The sequence below is a fragment of the Megachile rotundata genome, chromosome 12 (genome assembly GCF_050947335.1).
Source record: "Megachile rotundata isolate GNS110a chromosome 12, iyMegRotu1, whole genome shotgun sequence".
NCBI lineage: Eukaryota > Metazoa > Arthropoda > Insecta > Hymenoptera > Megachilidae > Megachile > Megachile rotundata.
In genome coordinates, this window is record NC_134994.1 from 12,151,321 (window position 1) to 12,167,538 (window position 16,218).

At 31.2% G+C, this 16,218-nt stretch overlaps 3 protein-coding genes across 4 annotated transcripts; 2 read left to right on the forward strand and 1 right to left on the reverse strand.

The window, feature by feature from the left end:
- The first annotated feature begins 405 nt into the window (after window positions 1-405).
- Window positions 406-3,523, forward strand: LOC105663582 (uncharacterized). Its single transcript, XM_012293293.2, has 7 exons — window positions 406-1,928; window positions 2,001-2,187; window positions 2,266-2,394; window positions 2,453-2,638; window positions 2,713-2,977; window positions 3,054-3,240; window positions 3,317-3,523. Exons 1-7 carry the CDS (start codon window positions 1,802-1,804, stop codon window positions 3,394-3,396), a joined length of 1,161 nt encoding a protein of 386 aa, XP_012148683.2. The 5' UTR covers window positions 406-1,801; the 3' UTR covers window positions 3,397-3,523.
- Window positions 3,384-4,257, reverse strand: LOC105663583 (uncharacterized). Its single transcript, XM_012293294.2, has 3 exons — window positions 4,104-4,257; window positions 3,797-3,926; window positions 3,384-3,725 (listed from the first exon to the last, which is right to left on the reverse strand). Exons 2-3 carry the CDS (start codon window positions 3,921-3,923, stop codon window positions 3,493-3,495), a joined length of 360 nt encoding a protein of 119 aa, XP_012148684.2. The 5' UTR covers window positions 3,924-3,926; window positions 4,104-4,257; the 3' UTR covers window positions 3,384-3,492.
- A 534-nt stretch (window positions 4,258-4,791) lies between these two features.
- On the forward strand, window positions 4,792-16,199 carry Zw (glucose-6-phosphate 1-dehydrogenase Zw). Of its 2 annotated transcripts, none has more exons than XM_012293291.2 (7): window positions 4,792-5,171; window positions 13,090-13,214; window positions 13,302-13,669; window positions 13,909-14,507; window positions 14,731-14,936; window positions 15,279-15,439; window positions 15,498-16,199. In XM_012293291.2, exons 1-7 carry the CDS (start codon window positions 5,156-5,158, stop codon window positions 15,586-15,588), a joined length of 1,566 nt encoding a protein of 521 aa, XP_012148681.1. In that variant the 5' UTR covers window positions 4,792-5,155; the 3' UTR covers window positions 15,589-16,199. The 2 variants fall into 2 exon arrangements, with proteins under 2 accessions (XP_012148681.1, XP_012148682.1); XM_012293292.2 differs by lacking the exon at window positions 4,792-5,171 and adding an exon at window positions 8,941-9,097.
- The last annotated feature ends 19 nt before the right edge of the window (window positions 16,200-16,218 follow it).

The window sequence follows — 16,218 nt, forward strand, 5'->3', positions numbered from 1 at the left end:
CAATACGAATGGTGAGAAAAATTAGTAATTAAGTTCCTGTAGAGCATCTTTTCACAGAACTATTGATTCACCTCTTGTAAAGAGTTACAAGTTTTTACAAATAATTTCTTGTATACTGTAAATGTTCCTGGTTGATAATTAGAGAAATGATACAGTACGTAATCACGAAAGTATGACATAATGAGAACTGTCTTCATTTAGTTGGCAGGAAACGATCTGGATTAGATCGGATTGCAATTATGCGACATTGACTGCTTTTCCGGGTCGCATTTATTTTTAATTCGCCGATGCAGAGTTTACGGGAGTGACGTCAAGCAGACTAGGCGTGGATGATTCGCTCCCATATACTTCGGCAAATCGCCAGGGTACCGATGATCGATTGATCGTCCGGGTTCAATCGACGTAATAATATTTTCCTTTCGAACTAGACCGTGCCTCTCATGATTTCATAACCGCGACGCTATCTAAGAAAATTCTCTAATTGCATAACGGCGGTTACGAAATCGATTGTTCTGGCTAATGGGGTTTCGAAATTGCCTTCATATTGTAACCTTTTGAGGGCTCGTATCCCCTAAAGAAATTGGAACTTTCCATTTGGTGATTACCTACGAAAAAATGACCAAACCTATTTTTCTCGGGGTGAACCCTGAAAGAACACGTCCGAACAATGATACACTATGATGTTTTATATCCGCAGGATAAACCGGTCTTTAAGAAAAGAAGAGATCGAACCTCTGTCACTGTTCCTGTCTCGTTACCGACCACTTATTTTCGGTCGGTCCACATTCAATGGAAAAAGATACTGGCCAGTTGCCAACGGTGCTCAAGGAGTACGTTGTCTTTTTACAACCTTTTTGGAAGTCACGTATAAAACGACGAATGCTGTACTGCCTTTGAAAGGGTTCTCCACGAAATGAAACTGAAATCGTTACATCTACAGACTAATTGTGGATTCCCAGAAAATTGCGAGTACTTAAATTATTTCATTACTTATTTACTGTTAACAAGATTGTATCAATTTATAATTTTATTAATTACTGCTGGGTTGGGAAATTTTTAGCTTGGAAGCAAAAATAAAGTATGAACAAATAGGTTGTGGAGAAATCCAGGGTGGATCTCCCCAGCATATATTTGAGAATCCATTAACCCATGGAGGACCGAATTTTAACTTAATTAGTTTACAGAAAAGAAGAGAGATTTGTAACAATAAAATTGCACATACTTGGCTTGGGATATTGTACTATCGAATTTTAATGATTTACGTTGATTAACGAAGTTTGAAATTAATTCTACATTCGACCACAAGATGGCGCGTAAACCGCACACTTCTTTATGTTACTTCATATTCAATGACCAAACGAAATAATTTACTTTCACCTCGCATTTTCACTAAATTATAAATGAAATTATCGAAATCGAATCAGAAAAATAATTTATTTATTTTGCATTAAAAAAAGGAACCTCGAAATTATAATTATTCTATACAATTTTTAAAAATTAATTCTAAATGTGTACTGTTTAAAGAGACGCCATGGTAGTTTGAATCGTGCGGTCGTTACAAACGAGTTCCTTTGTAAAACTTTCATTTTCTACTTCTTTAATAAATATCTATATAAATGTAAAAACAGTTGTTTGTTTCATAACTTTTCATTTTATAAGAAACATAATTTTTTCGTACAACATCAAGTGCTAGATATACTCTCTATTGTTTAACTACCTGTTGAATTCAAATTTTGAAACAGGTAGCTTGTTAGCCGTCCAAAATGTATAGCTGCAGCGAAAAGATAAATGTTGATTAACAATGTTGAAAATAATGGGAAAATATAAAATAATTACCTTTCTGTTTCTTCCCATTCCGGTTTTATTTGCAATAGATGGAAATGCAGTATTGAGGGAATTGGGGGAGAAACAGTATCAAATGATTAAAGGTGCCTGTAATTTATTATTATAAATTCCTTTTTTGTGATAAAATTGTGTTTTAACAGTTATTTTATTTGCAGCAAAATCATCTTTGTCTCAACATGGAACATGTTGGCATAATGCTATTCAAAGAATGAAAGTTAGCTGTAGCAATTTGAATGACCAAGAACATTCATTAATGGCTCTGAAACTAGCAAACTGTTTCTTAGAAGATTCTGGTCATACAAATTACAATTGTCATGACATAAGTTCAGAAAATCAACGCAGGTGAATTTCACCTTCTTTATTTGGATACAATGAATTATACTGAAATATTCTTTTGTAATATAATAATTAATTTTGCAGAACTTGCATCAATAATATGTCAGACAGAGCATTTAATGTATATAATGAATTCTATATACATACTACACACATGTGCTTTTATCTGAATTATGAAGCTTGGCAAATTGAGACTGATAATACCATTAAAGAGTAAGTTGTCAAGTATTATTATTAAATTTTGTACATAAATTATTCTTCCTGTTTATAGATTGTATCAAGTCTCTTCACGAATGAAGGAGCAATTATTAGAAGCCTCAGAAATGCAAGGTGCAATGCTTGAAAGTCAGAAGCAGAGTCTCAAAATGCAAAATAAACTTTTAGACCATGGTAAAGAGCTTGGCACTATATTGAAATCTTCATCTGAAAGTGTTAGTAATATGGCTAAGGACTTTAAGTACGTTTATGATCATCATATCAGCTCAAATTTTCTTACGCAATAAAAATTATAGAATACATGTCTATTTACAGAGAAACAGCAAAAGATCAAAGAGAATTATTGTTTCAAATCTTTTCTTATATACGTACTTTTCAAGATTGGATCATGGGAGAAGTTTCTTGGTTTCAATCTATTATGTATTATACAGTTAGTTGTATCATGTGTGCATTGTTTAGTTCTTCTAAAAGAACCGTGGATGCCAGAATAACACTTTTTACGATTCTGAGTTTAAATGTTATAATAGAACGAATGTTGGTTCAGTATTATAATAATGTTATACCTCATTCCAATGATAAGGTAATGCAGAATTATACATATTTTTAAAAGTGATATTAATCTATTGTGTTTCTTACATAAAATTTTTTTAATTCAGGAAACCTTGATCAGCACAACATGGATATATAGGAAAGTAGCTCTCACACTTTGTGCTGTTACATTATTTTGTACATATTATTATTATAAAGATGAACAAGTAGAAAATTATAAAGCATTACAACGAATTGAACATCAATTGAATACCATAAAAGAAGTTGCTACTTGTGTCACTGCACAACCAATTCGTACGTATATTAATTTTCCATACAATTAATTTATATTGAAAATTAATAACTAAAATGTTTTTATTCATATATGTAGGTTATTCTACTAGATTGAGAGTAAAACAATTACAAGCACGAGCAAAGGAACAAGCTGAAATAAAAACTTTTCCACAATGAAAGTGAAATGTATTTTATATACAGTATCATACAATAGCAATTAAGAATGATGATAAATCTTTCATATCTAATAATTTAAAAATATTTCTAAATAAATTAAACAGTTGGGTATTGGCGTAAAATATAATTGAGTTGTTTATCTGTTAAACTTTTAGCTCCAGGAGTGGGTATATCCTTTTTCTTGCTTATTTTCTCCTCTTTCATATTTTTCCGAAGTCTATCATGACATATTTCTAAGTTTTGTATTACGTCACTACATTTACTACTATCAAATTCTGTCTTCTGCCAGCAAGTAAAAACTATCATCATTTCAAACAAACATTTATTCTCTGAAATAGAAGCGAGATATAATATGTAATAACATTATCAAAACTTTTCTAGTATATTATACAATATTTACCTGTATTTCTGTTTGATACTCCAGAAACATAATTTTTTAATTTCAGAGGATACAGTTCCTTAAATGGTACTTTATTTTCCTTTTGAGGTAGCCTCCGGGTGTGAAAATATATCTGATTTAGTCGCATTTTCTGTAAACCAAAGAATTAGATTACTGTAAATTTGAGGTTAAATATTTCTGATAAAAATTTCTATATTGTAGAATATAATAATACAATTGACAATTATATATCGTTAAAAAATACTTGAAAAATTATGTACACGATACTTTCTTTAAAATTAATAACATTGTTTAAATGACAATATACCTTTAATGATTGTTCTAAGGAAAGTATGTATTTCGTGATAGATGGCGCTACATTAACAAATTTTTATCAACAACCTACTCTGTTCCATGAGAAATAAAAGCTCTATAGGTTGCTCCTACTTTCGTGGTCATATACACGATGGGAAAAAAATAAACAGTCCGAATCAATAATGATGCGGACACATCAATATTCGTATAAAATAAATGACATATTACACTCTATTTTTAAAAAAATATGTAAACATAAAAATAAAGATATTTCACCTAATAAATGAGTCATATTATGATCAATAAGAATTGAAAATCATGAAACTTTCTACATGCTGGGTGGATAAGTATTTAGGTATCGTTATCGTTGTAAGAGTGCATGCGTTTATCATATTTTGCAGAGAGTTTAAAAACAAACAGCAGATGCGCAAATAAAACAAAAGTTCGTCGCAAAATTAGTGTAATCTTTCGTGCGTAATTGTATAAAATATTATTGAAAATTTGTAATATTCATTATTTACGATTTTTGAATGTTTATTGTAAGTCAAACAAGTGTTTAAAATACAAGTTATTTAAGTAATTTTAAAGAAACTTGAAGCATCGACTTCGCTAATTATTAATAATATTAAGTTTCCTTATTTAAATCTATATGTGTGTTATATGTAATTAAAAACGCATGTTGACAGCTTGAAAAATTAATAAATTCTTTTTCAACTAATCGATACAAAAGAAGTAATGTTTACTTATGTAGTAAGTGAAAGTAAAAACTAACAAGAGATTGGCAGACGAAACTAAGGGAGGCGGGGAACTCGAAGCAACGAGGATATTCATGAATAAGAATTTTAAAATCTCAGTTGATCGGTTTACGAGCATAGCATCGTATTACATTTTCAAACTTAACCTCAATTTTGTAAAAGGAAATCACATTGTTGTCTTGGCGGTGCATGGAACACTCTCCGAATTGTTCAACGGACCTTTTATAAAATATTTCACAATATTTCCACGGAAACAATCTACATCATTGATTGTTAAATATTTTATTTTCTAAATTTGTTAACATTTGTCATGGACAAAATGAGAAGTAAGTTTTTCATATATAAATTACTTGTTACTAAAATTTTTAACATTATCTACGCTGTGTTTGAATGTTTTTAATTAACATATTTTTTAAATATTTAATATATATGCAATTATTACCATAAAAATATGTCGTTCAAATAATATACCTAATGTTTTATTCTATATTTGAATATCGTTAATGACCTTCATTCAAAGACACGCTTTAGTGATTACAAATCGCACGATTTTATTTTCTTTTTTCTTTCTAAAAAAATTGTAACGCACTAATCGCAAAACGATTTAAACAAAAGCTATTCTTTATCAAATACTTTCTTTGTACATTTTATTTATATAACAAAATCGTACGATAAACTTTTATTTTCACGACAAAGTCCGATAAAAGATAACGAGACTACGATAGTATTAGTAAGCAATGACTTCTAACATTAATGTAATACAACTCTTACAAACACATTTTTTACTAACTTATGCATTTATCGCTTTTTACGTGTGCTTTTATACGAATACACTTCTCTACAGATACATGTGACTACTACAGTTGCAAACATTGCAAGTAAGAACTAAAGTAGGTCTTTCACGAATGATTCACTTTATGAAGGATAGCAGTTTCGTTCGATAGGTCTCCTTTAATTAAGGACAAGTGTGGGTGAACGTTTCCCTAGGTTATTTCTAGGACAGATATGAACCAGTGCTTTCCCGCCAATTGTTCTTTACCAGCTGATCTACCCCCACCATTAGCAAATCTATTATATTACCCCACTCTTGTTATATGTCCTCTGAATTTAATTTCTAAATTTCCGAACCAGGAAATTTGAAGACTTTAGTCATAAATTTTAATTTAGAATATCAACGGAAATATAAATTTTGATAATTTTAAAAGAAAGTTACAAAATTTTATGTATTTATTTTTTTTTTTAAACTGTAATTCGTCACAAAATTGCAAAGGTGTATTACAAAGCTACATCCGAGAGTAATAGACAAATATCTTAGTATGTACCTTCGATGAGTAATAGAATAGCAATAATTACGCGTACATCTACTGTCGTATCACACTACCGTGTTATAATCGCGTGAGTTATACGTGTTACGCATTGCGATAAGTTCACGGTAAAAAACATTATCATTATATGTGTGTAATTGTACTGTGATTTGAACCATTTTTATTTTCGTTACTGTCAAAGAATGATAAATTCATAATATTATATAACATATGCGATATTAAATATTATTTCAGTTTTTATTTTATGCTTTCATGGAACATATTGTTCTCTGCTATAAACTTCCTTTGTTATGTAAAATTTTGCAATTGCTGATGCATTTAGTACATACAGCTTTATCAAAATAATCTAAACAGATATTTTTGCAGTTTCACGGTTACTTGAGATTGTACCTATCTACAGATTATCGCTAAATAAGTTGTGATTTTCTCAAGACATTACTAACGCGTTATCCAATTATTACGACATTTAACATCTGATATTACGTTTATGTAAGTGTTGGTAACATGCGTATCAACGGGTATAAAAACTAGCTCGTATTAATGTTAATGTAAATTTTAGAATTTGGGAATTTGGAAATTTAGGAATTTGGGAATTTGGGAATTTGGGAATTTGGAAATTTTGGAATTTGGGAATTTGGGAATTTGGGAATTTTGGAATTTAGGAATTTAGGAATTTAGGAATTTAGGAATTTAGGAATTTAGGAATTTAGGAATTTAGGAATTTAGGAATTTAGGAATTTAGGAATTTAGGAATTTAGGAATTTAGGAATTTAGGAATTTAGGAATTTGGAAATTTTGGAATTTGGAAGTTTGGAAATTTAAAAATTTGAAAATTTGGAAATTCGAAAATTTGAAAATCTGGAAATCTGGAAATTTGAAAATTTAGAAATTACGAAATCTAAATATTAATACATTAAAACCACATACATAAAAAAAATAACTATTTTCAAAAGTATCAGAAATTTCGCAAGCGTCCTATCAAAGCGTCATCGATCACGTGTTAATCGTGCGATTCGATGTTTCAAAAATCGACAAACAATTAGTCGATCAGAACGTACTGATACGACTAAACGGTTCGCGTTGTATGACTCGTGATATACTTCATTTGTTACTTGCCAAGTCATTGCCTCTCGCGAGATCTACACGTGGCCATTTTACGCACATTCACATGTAGTCATACGTAAACTGTGTTTTTGAATTATAACGTCACTACAATGCGTCACACATAAATCCTCGTTAATGCAGGAGCTAATTGACAGCAATTATATGTTTGTACAACAAATAGTTTATATAACATATGAAAATTGATTAGTTTACAACTGCATCATTTTGTGACCTTGAACATGAAACAGTGCGTTTCAACTCCTACATACCTGCTTCCTTCTTAGTATTAACTATTTCCTGGTATTAAGTATAAGACTATAAGAAGATTTTGTACCGGGCATAAATTTAGTTTGCAAATATAATGTTGTTTCTGTCAATAGAGGAAGTCACAAATTTTTTCAAATAACGTAACATGTAAGGTATCTTGCAGATTGTAAATATCTATTTGGAATAATTACATGTGTATGTAATTATCTGTAATGACTGACATTGAACAGTCACAACATTATGAAACTAAAGTTGTAATATCCAAGGTTTCTATGTCCTAGACAGAAAATTTTGAGAATTTATTTTCAGTCATAGAGTCTCTTTTGAGATTCTGAAGGCAATAATTACAAGGTTTTAAAATTCGAGGTTTCCAAGCTTCAAACCCAAAATTACAAAATTCTAAGATTGGGAATTAAAAAATTATAAATTTACAATTTCCAAATCCACAATTTTTTAATTCCTAGACTGGTAATTCAAAAATTCCAAAACTTCCAAATTCCAAAATTTCCAAATTCCAAAACTTCCAAATTACGAAATTTCCAAATTCCAATATTACCAAATCCCAAATTTCTCAAATTCCAAAATTCCAAAATTACCAAATTCCATAATTCCCAAATTCCAAAACTTCCAAATTCCAAAATTTCCAAATTCCAAAATTTCCAAATTCCAAAATTTCCAAATTCCAAAATTTCCAAATTCCAAAATTTCCAAATTCCAAAATTTCCAAATTCCAAAATTTCCAAATTCCAAAATTTCCAAATTCCAAAATTTCCAAATTCCAAAATTTCCAAATTCCAAAATTTCCAAATTCCAAAATTTCCAAATTCCAAAATTTCCAAATTCCAAAATTTCCAAATTCCAAAATTTCCAAATTCCAAAATTTCCAAATTACGAAATTTTCAAATTCCAAAATTTCCAAATTACGAAATTTCCAAATTCCAAAACTTCCAAATTCAAAAATTTCCAAATTCCAAAATTTCCAAATTCCAAAACTTCCAAATTCCAAAATTTCCAAATTCCAAAATTTCAAATTCCAAAATTTCAAAAATTCCAAAATTTCAAAATTCCAAAATTCTAAAATTCCAAAATTCTAAAATTCCAAAATTCCAAATGTCGAAAATCTCCAGATTTCCAAAATTTCAGAATTCGAAAATCCCCAGATTTCAAAATTCATAAATTCTAAACTCCCTAAAATTCAAAATTTAGAACCATAAATCCGTATATTAAACCTAGCCTAACCGTATAGTAAACAAAATAAAAAAGTGTTCCAAGGACGATAAAAGCGCTGGATTTTTAATTCATAGCCTCAGGTATATTCGACTCACGATTAATATCTCCGTATTCGTTCAGGTGTTTGTTTTTCGAGTCCGTGCATCTTACTGAGGCTGCGAAACAGTCCAAAGCGTCAACGCCAATCAGTCGGTGTTGAACTGTTGGCGCGATCGGTACTTAGAAGTATCGTTTTCGTTTTTCTTCCAATTTTTGCCGGGAAAGCTTCGTTCCCGACTTTTCTGTGGTTCAAGCTTTGCGTTCAAAATTTTCCGTCACCATGTCGAGTAAGTTGTACGATCACTGCCGATAGAAGCATTTATTGTAATCATTCATTTTGTTATCGGTGCTTATATTTTTCGATGATCGTTCACGTGTGATCTATGAAATTCAAGACCCGATAGATCGAGCCTGATTGCGTTTGTTTGCTCTTCGGGCGTGTTACTTAATTTCTATTTAATTTCACTTTGAAATGGAAAAATTTGAAGATTTGTAGCGGTGAAGAATATTTTTGTTTCCGTCGATGGATTTGTTTGGTTGTTGAGTTCGAATCATTTTAAAATTAGGTTTTGAATTATGGTGGAACTTTCATTTAATTTTGTGCTTCTAGAAGCTTTATTATGTATTCATTTCAATGAAGTGTAAATTAATTTCAGTTTTTTTTTTTTAATGTGTTCGTGATTTTTTTGGTGTACTTGTTTTGTGTTTATTTTTTTTTTTGCAAATATATGTTTAGTGAATAGTATTTATTATACAATAAATATATATTTTTTTATTGTTTAATCTTTAATGATACAATGTTTCAAATTTGAGAAAGTACATTTTTTTATCTGTTCGAAAAATCCGCGCAACATTAAAATAGAGAAACAAAGGAATACTTTTTATAATTTCGTCAATAATTGAATGTGACAAATTTATATTTTACACAATCAACAATCTTATGGTGTACCTACAGTGTAACGCAACGAAGGTTTAATAAATTCTTTCAGTCGAATGATCTCTACTTTTCTTCGCGTTTCGTCTTTTTTTACATAACCCACAAAAAAAGTGTCGTACCATTATGCGATTCTTTTTCTAGTGTTACGTAAGATTTAGTGAGAATTTTATTCGAATACGAAGTATATGTCTTTTACGCAAAATCATTGTAACTGTTTTTTCTTAAATCCACTAAATATGTCAATTTGTTAATTTAAACAGTTTTTGGTTTTTAGGTTATCAAGTTTAGAGAGTTTCTACATTTGTACATTTCTAAATTGTTAAATTCTTAAATAACTTGTATAATTGAATATTTGAATGGTTTAATAGTTGAATAATTGAATGCTTCGATAACTAAATGCATGAATAGTTGAATATTTGAATATTTGAATACTTGACTACTTGATTACTTGTATAATTGAATACTTGAATACCTACATTCCTAACTTTCTAATATTTTTAAATTTCTAAATTCCAGAACTCCTAAATTCCATCATTCCAAAGTTCCATCATTCCTAAGTTCCATCATTCCTAAATTCCATCATTCATAAATTCCATCATTCCTAAGTTCCATAATTCCTAAATTCCATCATTCCTAAGTTCCATAATTCCTAAATTCCATCATTCCTAAATTCCATCATTCCTAAGTTCCATAATTCCTAAGTTCCATCATTCCTAAATTCCATCATTCCTAAGTTCCATCATTCCTAAGTTCCATCATTCCTAAGTTCCATAATTCCTAAATTCCATCATTCCTAAATTCCATCATTCCCAAATTCCATCATTCCTAAGTTCCATCATTCCTAAGTTCCATCATTCCCAAATTCCATAATTCCGATATTCCAAATTCCCAAATTTCCAAATTCCCAAATCCCCAAATCCCTAAATTCCCAAATCCCTAAATTCCCAAATCCCTAAATTCCTAAATCCCTAAACCCCTAAATCCCTAAATTCCCAAATCCCTAAATCCTTAAATCCCTAAATCCCTAAATCCCTAAATCCCTAAATCCCTAAATCCCTAAATCCCTAAATCCCTAAATCCCTAAATCCCTAAATACCTAAATACCTAAATCCCTAAATCCCTAAATCCCTAAATCCCTCCTTCCAAAATCCCAACCTTCCAAATTTCTAAATTCGAAAGTTAAAAATCGAAGCCCTTTAAGCCGGCGCTAACTACGCCATTGCACAGGACATTACATAATTTGTAATACATTCATACTACGCGATTACGCCAGTTCGAAAAAATCCATGCCTAGTAGAAAATCAAGAGGTGCCTCGAAAGTTTTCACGACCTGCTACGGCGATCATTTTTCAATGGATCCACATTAGCATAAATAATAGAAATAGTCGGTTCAAAGTCATCTCAAATAACACTACCAAATCTATGACATTCAAACATCTGATAACTTGAAATTCCAGTTCCATTTGCTTCTGAATCATTCATGTACGAGATGCTGTAAAAACAGTTTTTTAAGGAATTTGTACTATGCTTGCATTTGCATAGTGATTGAGTAAAGATATTAAAATGTCGTGACGTTCGAAAAGTAATAAAAAAACGTTTGGAAATGATGTAGATAAACATCTCTGAGATCTTATTTCAATTGGAGCTTTAAATTTATTATTTGAACTTTCCTCTTTATTATTTTTCCTAATTTTCTTTATTGCAAGTGCAGCTTGCAAGTTTAATTTTATTAAAGTTAAGAAAAAATTTTAATTTCATATAATTTCACTTTTATAATGAAAGTATAAATTTTTTAAATTATTATTAGTCAAAATATAAAAATTATTTGTGTAATTTATTTACTTATGAATTTTTCAAAATTCGATGAAGTTTCATAAACTCCAACAACTCTATAACAAAATGGCTACTAAATTGCAAGTCAGCAGTAATCGATAATATTAATATCAAACACTTCAGGTAAAATATATTTATCGATAGCTACAAATTATTTGAAACAAATAAATGTTTTTCAGAATTTAATTAACGTTATGAATTTCTGTAAACGTATGTCAGGTATCATATGTGTACATATGCGATCACTGTATGCTACCATGTGTTATCAGTTGATACACTTAAAGAATTGATAGCATATTATGATTAATACAAAGAAATCAAAACTTGATAAAAAGTGTCTGTTTTTAGAATTCGAAGTTTTTTCAGTCGATATGATTTACACGTTTTTATAAATATGTCAAGAGAACATTCGATCATTTTTATTGGTTAAATTGGGGATTTAGAAATTTGGGATTGAGATTTTGGTGATTTGAGAATTTTTAATTTTGAGAATGTAGGAAGTTTTGAAATGTGATAATTTGGAAAATAGGAAATTAGGGGATGGGGAAATTAGGGGACGGGGAAATTAGGAGATCGGGAATTTAGGTGATTGGGAAATTAGGAGATCGGGGAATTAGTAGATGGGGAAATTAGGAGATCGGGCAATTAGGAAATTGGGAAATTAGGAGATTGGGAAATTAATAGATCAGGAAATTAGGAGATCGGGAAATTAGAGAATGGGAATTTAGGTGATTGGGAAATTAAGAGATGGGGAAATTAGGAGATCGGGGAATTAGGAGATCGGGCAATTAGGAAATTGGGAAATTAGGAGAATGGGAATTTAGGAGAATGGGAAATTAGGAGATCGGGAAATTAGAGAATGGGAATTTAGGTGATTGGGAATTTAGGTGATTGGGAAATTAGGAGATGGGGAAATTAGGAGATCGGGGAATTAGGAGATTGGGAAATTAGGAGAATGGGAATTTAGGAAAATGGGAAATTAGGAGATCGGGAAATTAGAGAATGGGAATTTAGGTGATTGAGAAATTAGGAGATCGGACAATTAGGAAATTGGGAAATTAGGAGATCGGGAAATTAGGAAATTGGGAAATTAGGAAAGTGGGAATTAGAGAATTAGGGAACTAGGAAATTAGGAAATTAGGAAATTAGGAAATTTATATAATAGAAATACAGCAAATGGTAATTAGGAAATTAGAGCGTTAGCACACTTAGAAATACAGGAATTTAGTAATTAAGAAATTACAATATTTACGCATTCAGAAATATAACAATTTCATAATTAAGGAATTACACAATTAGCCCACTAAAAAATTTAGCAACTTGCTACTTACAAAATTAGAGAATAAAATTTATAAAAATACCAACTTGATAATTTCCCAATTCAGAAAATTTGCACCTACCAAATTATGATTTGATAATTTCAAATTTTTTGTCAAATTGCATAAATTTATTAATAACGGCTTCCCACAAAATTTAATAAAATATTGCAGCAATAAATCCCTGTTTCAGAAACGTCTACGGAGGAGAGCCTGAACTTCATCAGGCAATCATTAAAATCGGAGGAAATGGATCACCTGGAGGGAACGCATTTCGAAGAATCGTGGCCCCACGTATTCGTCACACTCGGAGCATCGGTGATTGCTTTCTCCTTTCATTTACTTACGAACCGTAATCACTCTCGCTGTTACGGTCAGAATGTTAATCGTTTGCACTAAATACAGGGTGATTTGGCGAAGAAGAAGATCTACCCGACGCTATGGTGGCTGTTCAGGGACAATCTTTTACCAAAAACCACTACTTTCTTCGGTTACGCACGAACTAATATGACGGTAAAGCAACTGCGAGAAAAGTGTCACCAATATATGAACGTAAAGCCAGATCAGGAAGAGAGGTACGAGGAGTTCTGGAGGTTAAATCATTACGTGTCTGGCATGTACGACTCGCAAAAAGGGTTCGAAGTGCTGAACGAGGAGCTGAAGAAACACGAGAAAGGATACAAGAACACTAACAGACTGTTTTACTTAGCCTTACCGCCGAGTGTCTTTGAAAACGTTACTGTACACATCAGAAATGTCTGTATGGGTGAAAGGTACGCGAAGAAACTTGTGGTAAAATTAATCGATACAGTAAATAAAAATAAATTATAACAGCACATCAGTTGGAAGCCATTTTGTAATTAAATCTTGACAAAAAATAAGCACACTGATAGATTTGAGCAATATCTAAAAAAATAGTACTTCAAATTTAAAAACCTCTTATGTAATATAATAAATAAATATGTCTATACTACAAAGTCAAATTATATTAATTACTCTTATGTATTTACAGTGGCTGGACCAGAGTGATTATAGAGAAGCCATTCGGTCGAGATGCGATCACATCACAGCAGTTATCCGATCATTTAGCCTCGCTGTTCACCGAAGAACAGATATACCGTATTGATCACTACCTGGGAAAGGAGATGGTTCAAAATTTGATGACTCTTCGGTTCGGTAATCGAATATTCAATCCCACATGGAACAGGGAGAATGTAGCGTCCGTGCAGATTACGTTCAAAGAACCATTCGGGACGCAGGGAAGAGGTGGATACTTCGACGAATTCGGAATTATCAGAGACGTGATGCAGAATCATTTGTTGCAAATTTTATCGTTGGTCGCTATGGAGAAACCGGCGTCTTGCCATCCGGATGATATTCGAGACGAGAAGGTGAAGGTTTTGAAATGTATGAAACCTTTGGAACTGGAGAATGTTGTACTGGGGCAATATGTTGGAAATCCTGAAGCTAGTGATCCTGAAGCACGTCTGGGTTATTTGGATGATCCCACTGTGCCAGCTGGCTCTAATACTCCTACGTATGCTATGGCTGTGTTGAAGATTAATAACGAACGATGGGATGGTGTTCCTTTTATTCTTAGATGTGGAAAAGGTAAATGAGAGCGCAGGTTCTCAGTGCTATAAATATAATGAAGAAGATAATATTCAGAATATAATTAAATTGTAATTTAAAACAGTGATGGATGTCCTCAATTTTTTAATTTAAGTTCTTCAATTTCTCAAATTTCTAAAGATCCACCCATCACTGTTTTAGAATGTATTTAAATTTTAGAATACATTTTCATTTTAATGTAACGAGTATTATTATTCATTAGCGTTGAATGAACGTAAGGCAGAAGTTAGAATACAATATCAGGATGTACCGGGCGACATATTCGATGGGAAAGCAAAGAGAAATGAATTGGTAATTAGAGTACAGCCCGGTGAAGCATTATACATTAAAATGATGACGAAATCGCCTGGTATTACGTTTGATATGGAGGAAACGGAACTAGATCTTACATATGGTCATAGATACAAGGTATGTGAAGTTCAAGAACGTGCGATTTGCCTTCGTTTAATTGAACGCGCAAGTTCACTGATTAATGTTAATCGTACGCTTAAAAAAGATAGTTGTAGGAGGTGGTGATAAACTAGCGTAATTAGACAATAGGTGGTTTCATTTAATGTAATGGGAATGACCTTCGGATCTTTAAAGACTTCCATTTTTAGTACTATTGCACGCACGATGTATCATTCAAGAGCATTCAATTTTGCTTCTTAAACGTTAGGAATTGAGTTACTATATAAAACTATTGGTGTAGCATATAATAATGAATAACAATTAGAAATTTATATTATTACATTTAATGGTACATTGCAGGATCTTAAACTTCCCGACGCATACGAACGTTTAATCTTGGATGTATTTTGCGGCTCGCAAATGCATTTTGTGCGAAGTGACGAACTTTCTGAAGCTTGGAGAATCTTTACGCCTTTACTACATAGAATTGAGAATGAAAAGATTCAACCTATTCCTTACACGTAAGTTATTTTATCTGATTCTTATTTTAAGTTGTTATATATCTATTTGTTGTTTCAGGTATGGTTCACGTGGACCGAAAGAAGCTGATAAAATGGCGCGGACAAACAACTTTGTATACTCTGGCTCGTACAAATGGATAAAACCGTAATCATGGCAATTCCGTAATAACTAAATGATGTGCATCGAATATACAAACCGCAAGAATCCATGTTACACTTCTTCATCTGTGATCATAGCATTCCATATTTTTTATACCGATATACAAAGAATCCTCTAAAATTTTATAGGCATATACAAGTAATTTATACGATTAATTTATTGAACAATTTAATTCTGCCACTTTTTGAAACAATTTTGAAAGTACAAAGCACGTTTTACTGGTTAAAATGTGTCAATCGAATAATATACATACAAGGACGTTTAACAGAACTCAGTGTGCATAATTATAAATACTTCTGGATAAAATGTGATTGTTGCATTTGATTACTTACATCGTCTCAGGAAATTACCGTATAAGATAATGTAAAATATTTTAAGTGTATATATTTGTACAGTGTACAGATAAATTTGTAGATAGAGCGTTGAGATATTTTGCAAACCATTTAAAAATTACAACTTATATGTAGATCATTGTTTTTATTTGCTTTTGACGGTTTAAACATGATGCCAATCACATGAAATACTTTGTACAGTAGAAGAAATAACATAAATTATGCGATATTTTGCTGGAACTATTTAAATATACGTTACAATACATTACAATAAATAAATAAGAGAA

Bases quoted from the DNA above. Each gene is read 5' to 3' on its own strand.
- LOC105663582 (XM_012293293.2), top strand. From the start codon at position 1,802: ATGTTGAAAATAATGGGAAAATATAAAATAATTACCTTTCTGTTTCTT. The intron at 1,929-2,000 runs GTGCCTGTAATT...TTTTATTTGCAG, and splicing joins ACAGTATCAAATGATTAAAG to CAAAATCATCTTTGTCTCAA. The intron at 2,978-3,053 runs GTAATGCAGAAT...TTTTTAATTCAG, and splicing joins TACCTCATTCCAATGATAAG to GAAACCTTGATCAGCACAAC.
- LOC105663583 (XM_012293294.2), bottom strand. From the start codon at position 3,923: ATGCGACTAAATCAGATATATTTTCACACCCGGAGGCTACCTCAAAAG. The intron at 3,726-3,796 runs GTAAATATTGTA...CTTCTATTTCAG, and splicing joins AGTATCAAACAGAAATACAG to AGAATAAATGTTTGTTTGAA.
- Zw (XM_012293291.2), top strand. The intron at 13,215-13,301 runs GTGATTGCTTTC...CACTAAATACAG, and splicing joins TCGTCACACTCGGAGCATCG to GGTGATTTGGCGAAGAAGAA. The intron at 13,670-13,908 runs GTACGCGAAGAA...ATGTATTTACAG, and splicing joins AATGTCTGTATGGGTGAAAG to TGGCTGGACCAGAGTGATTA.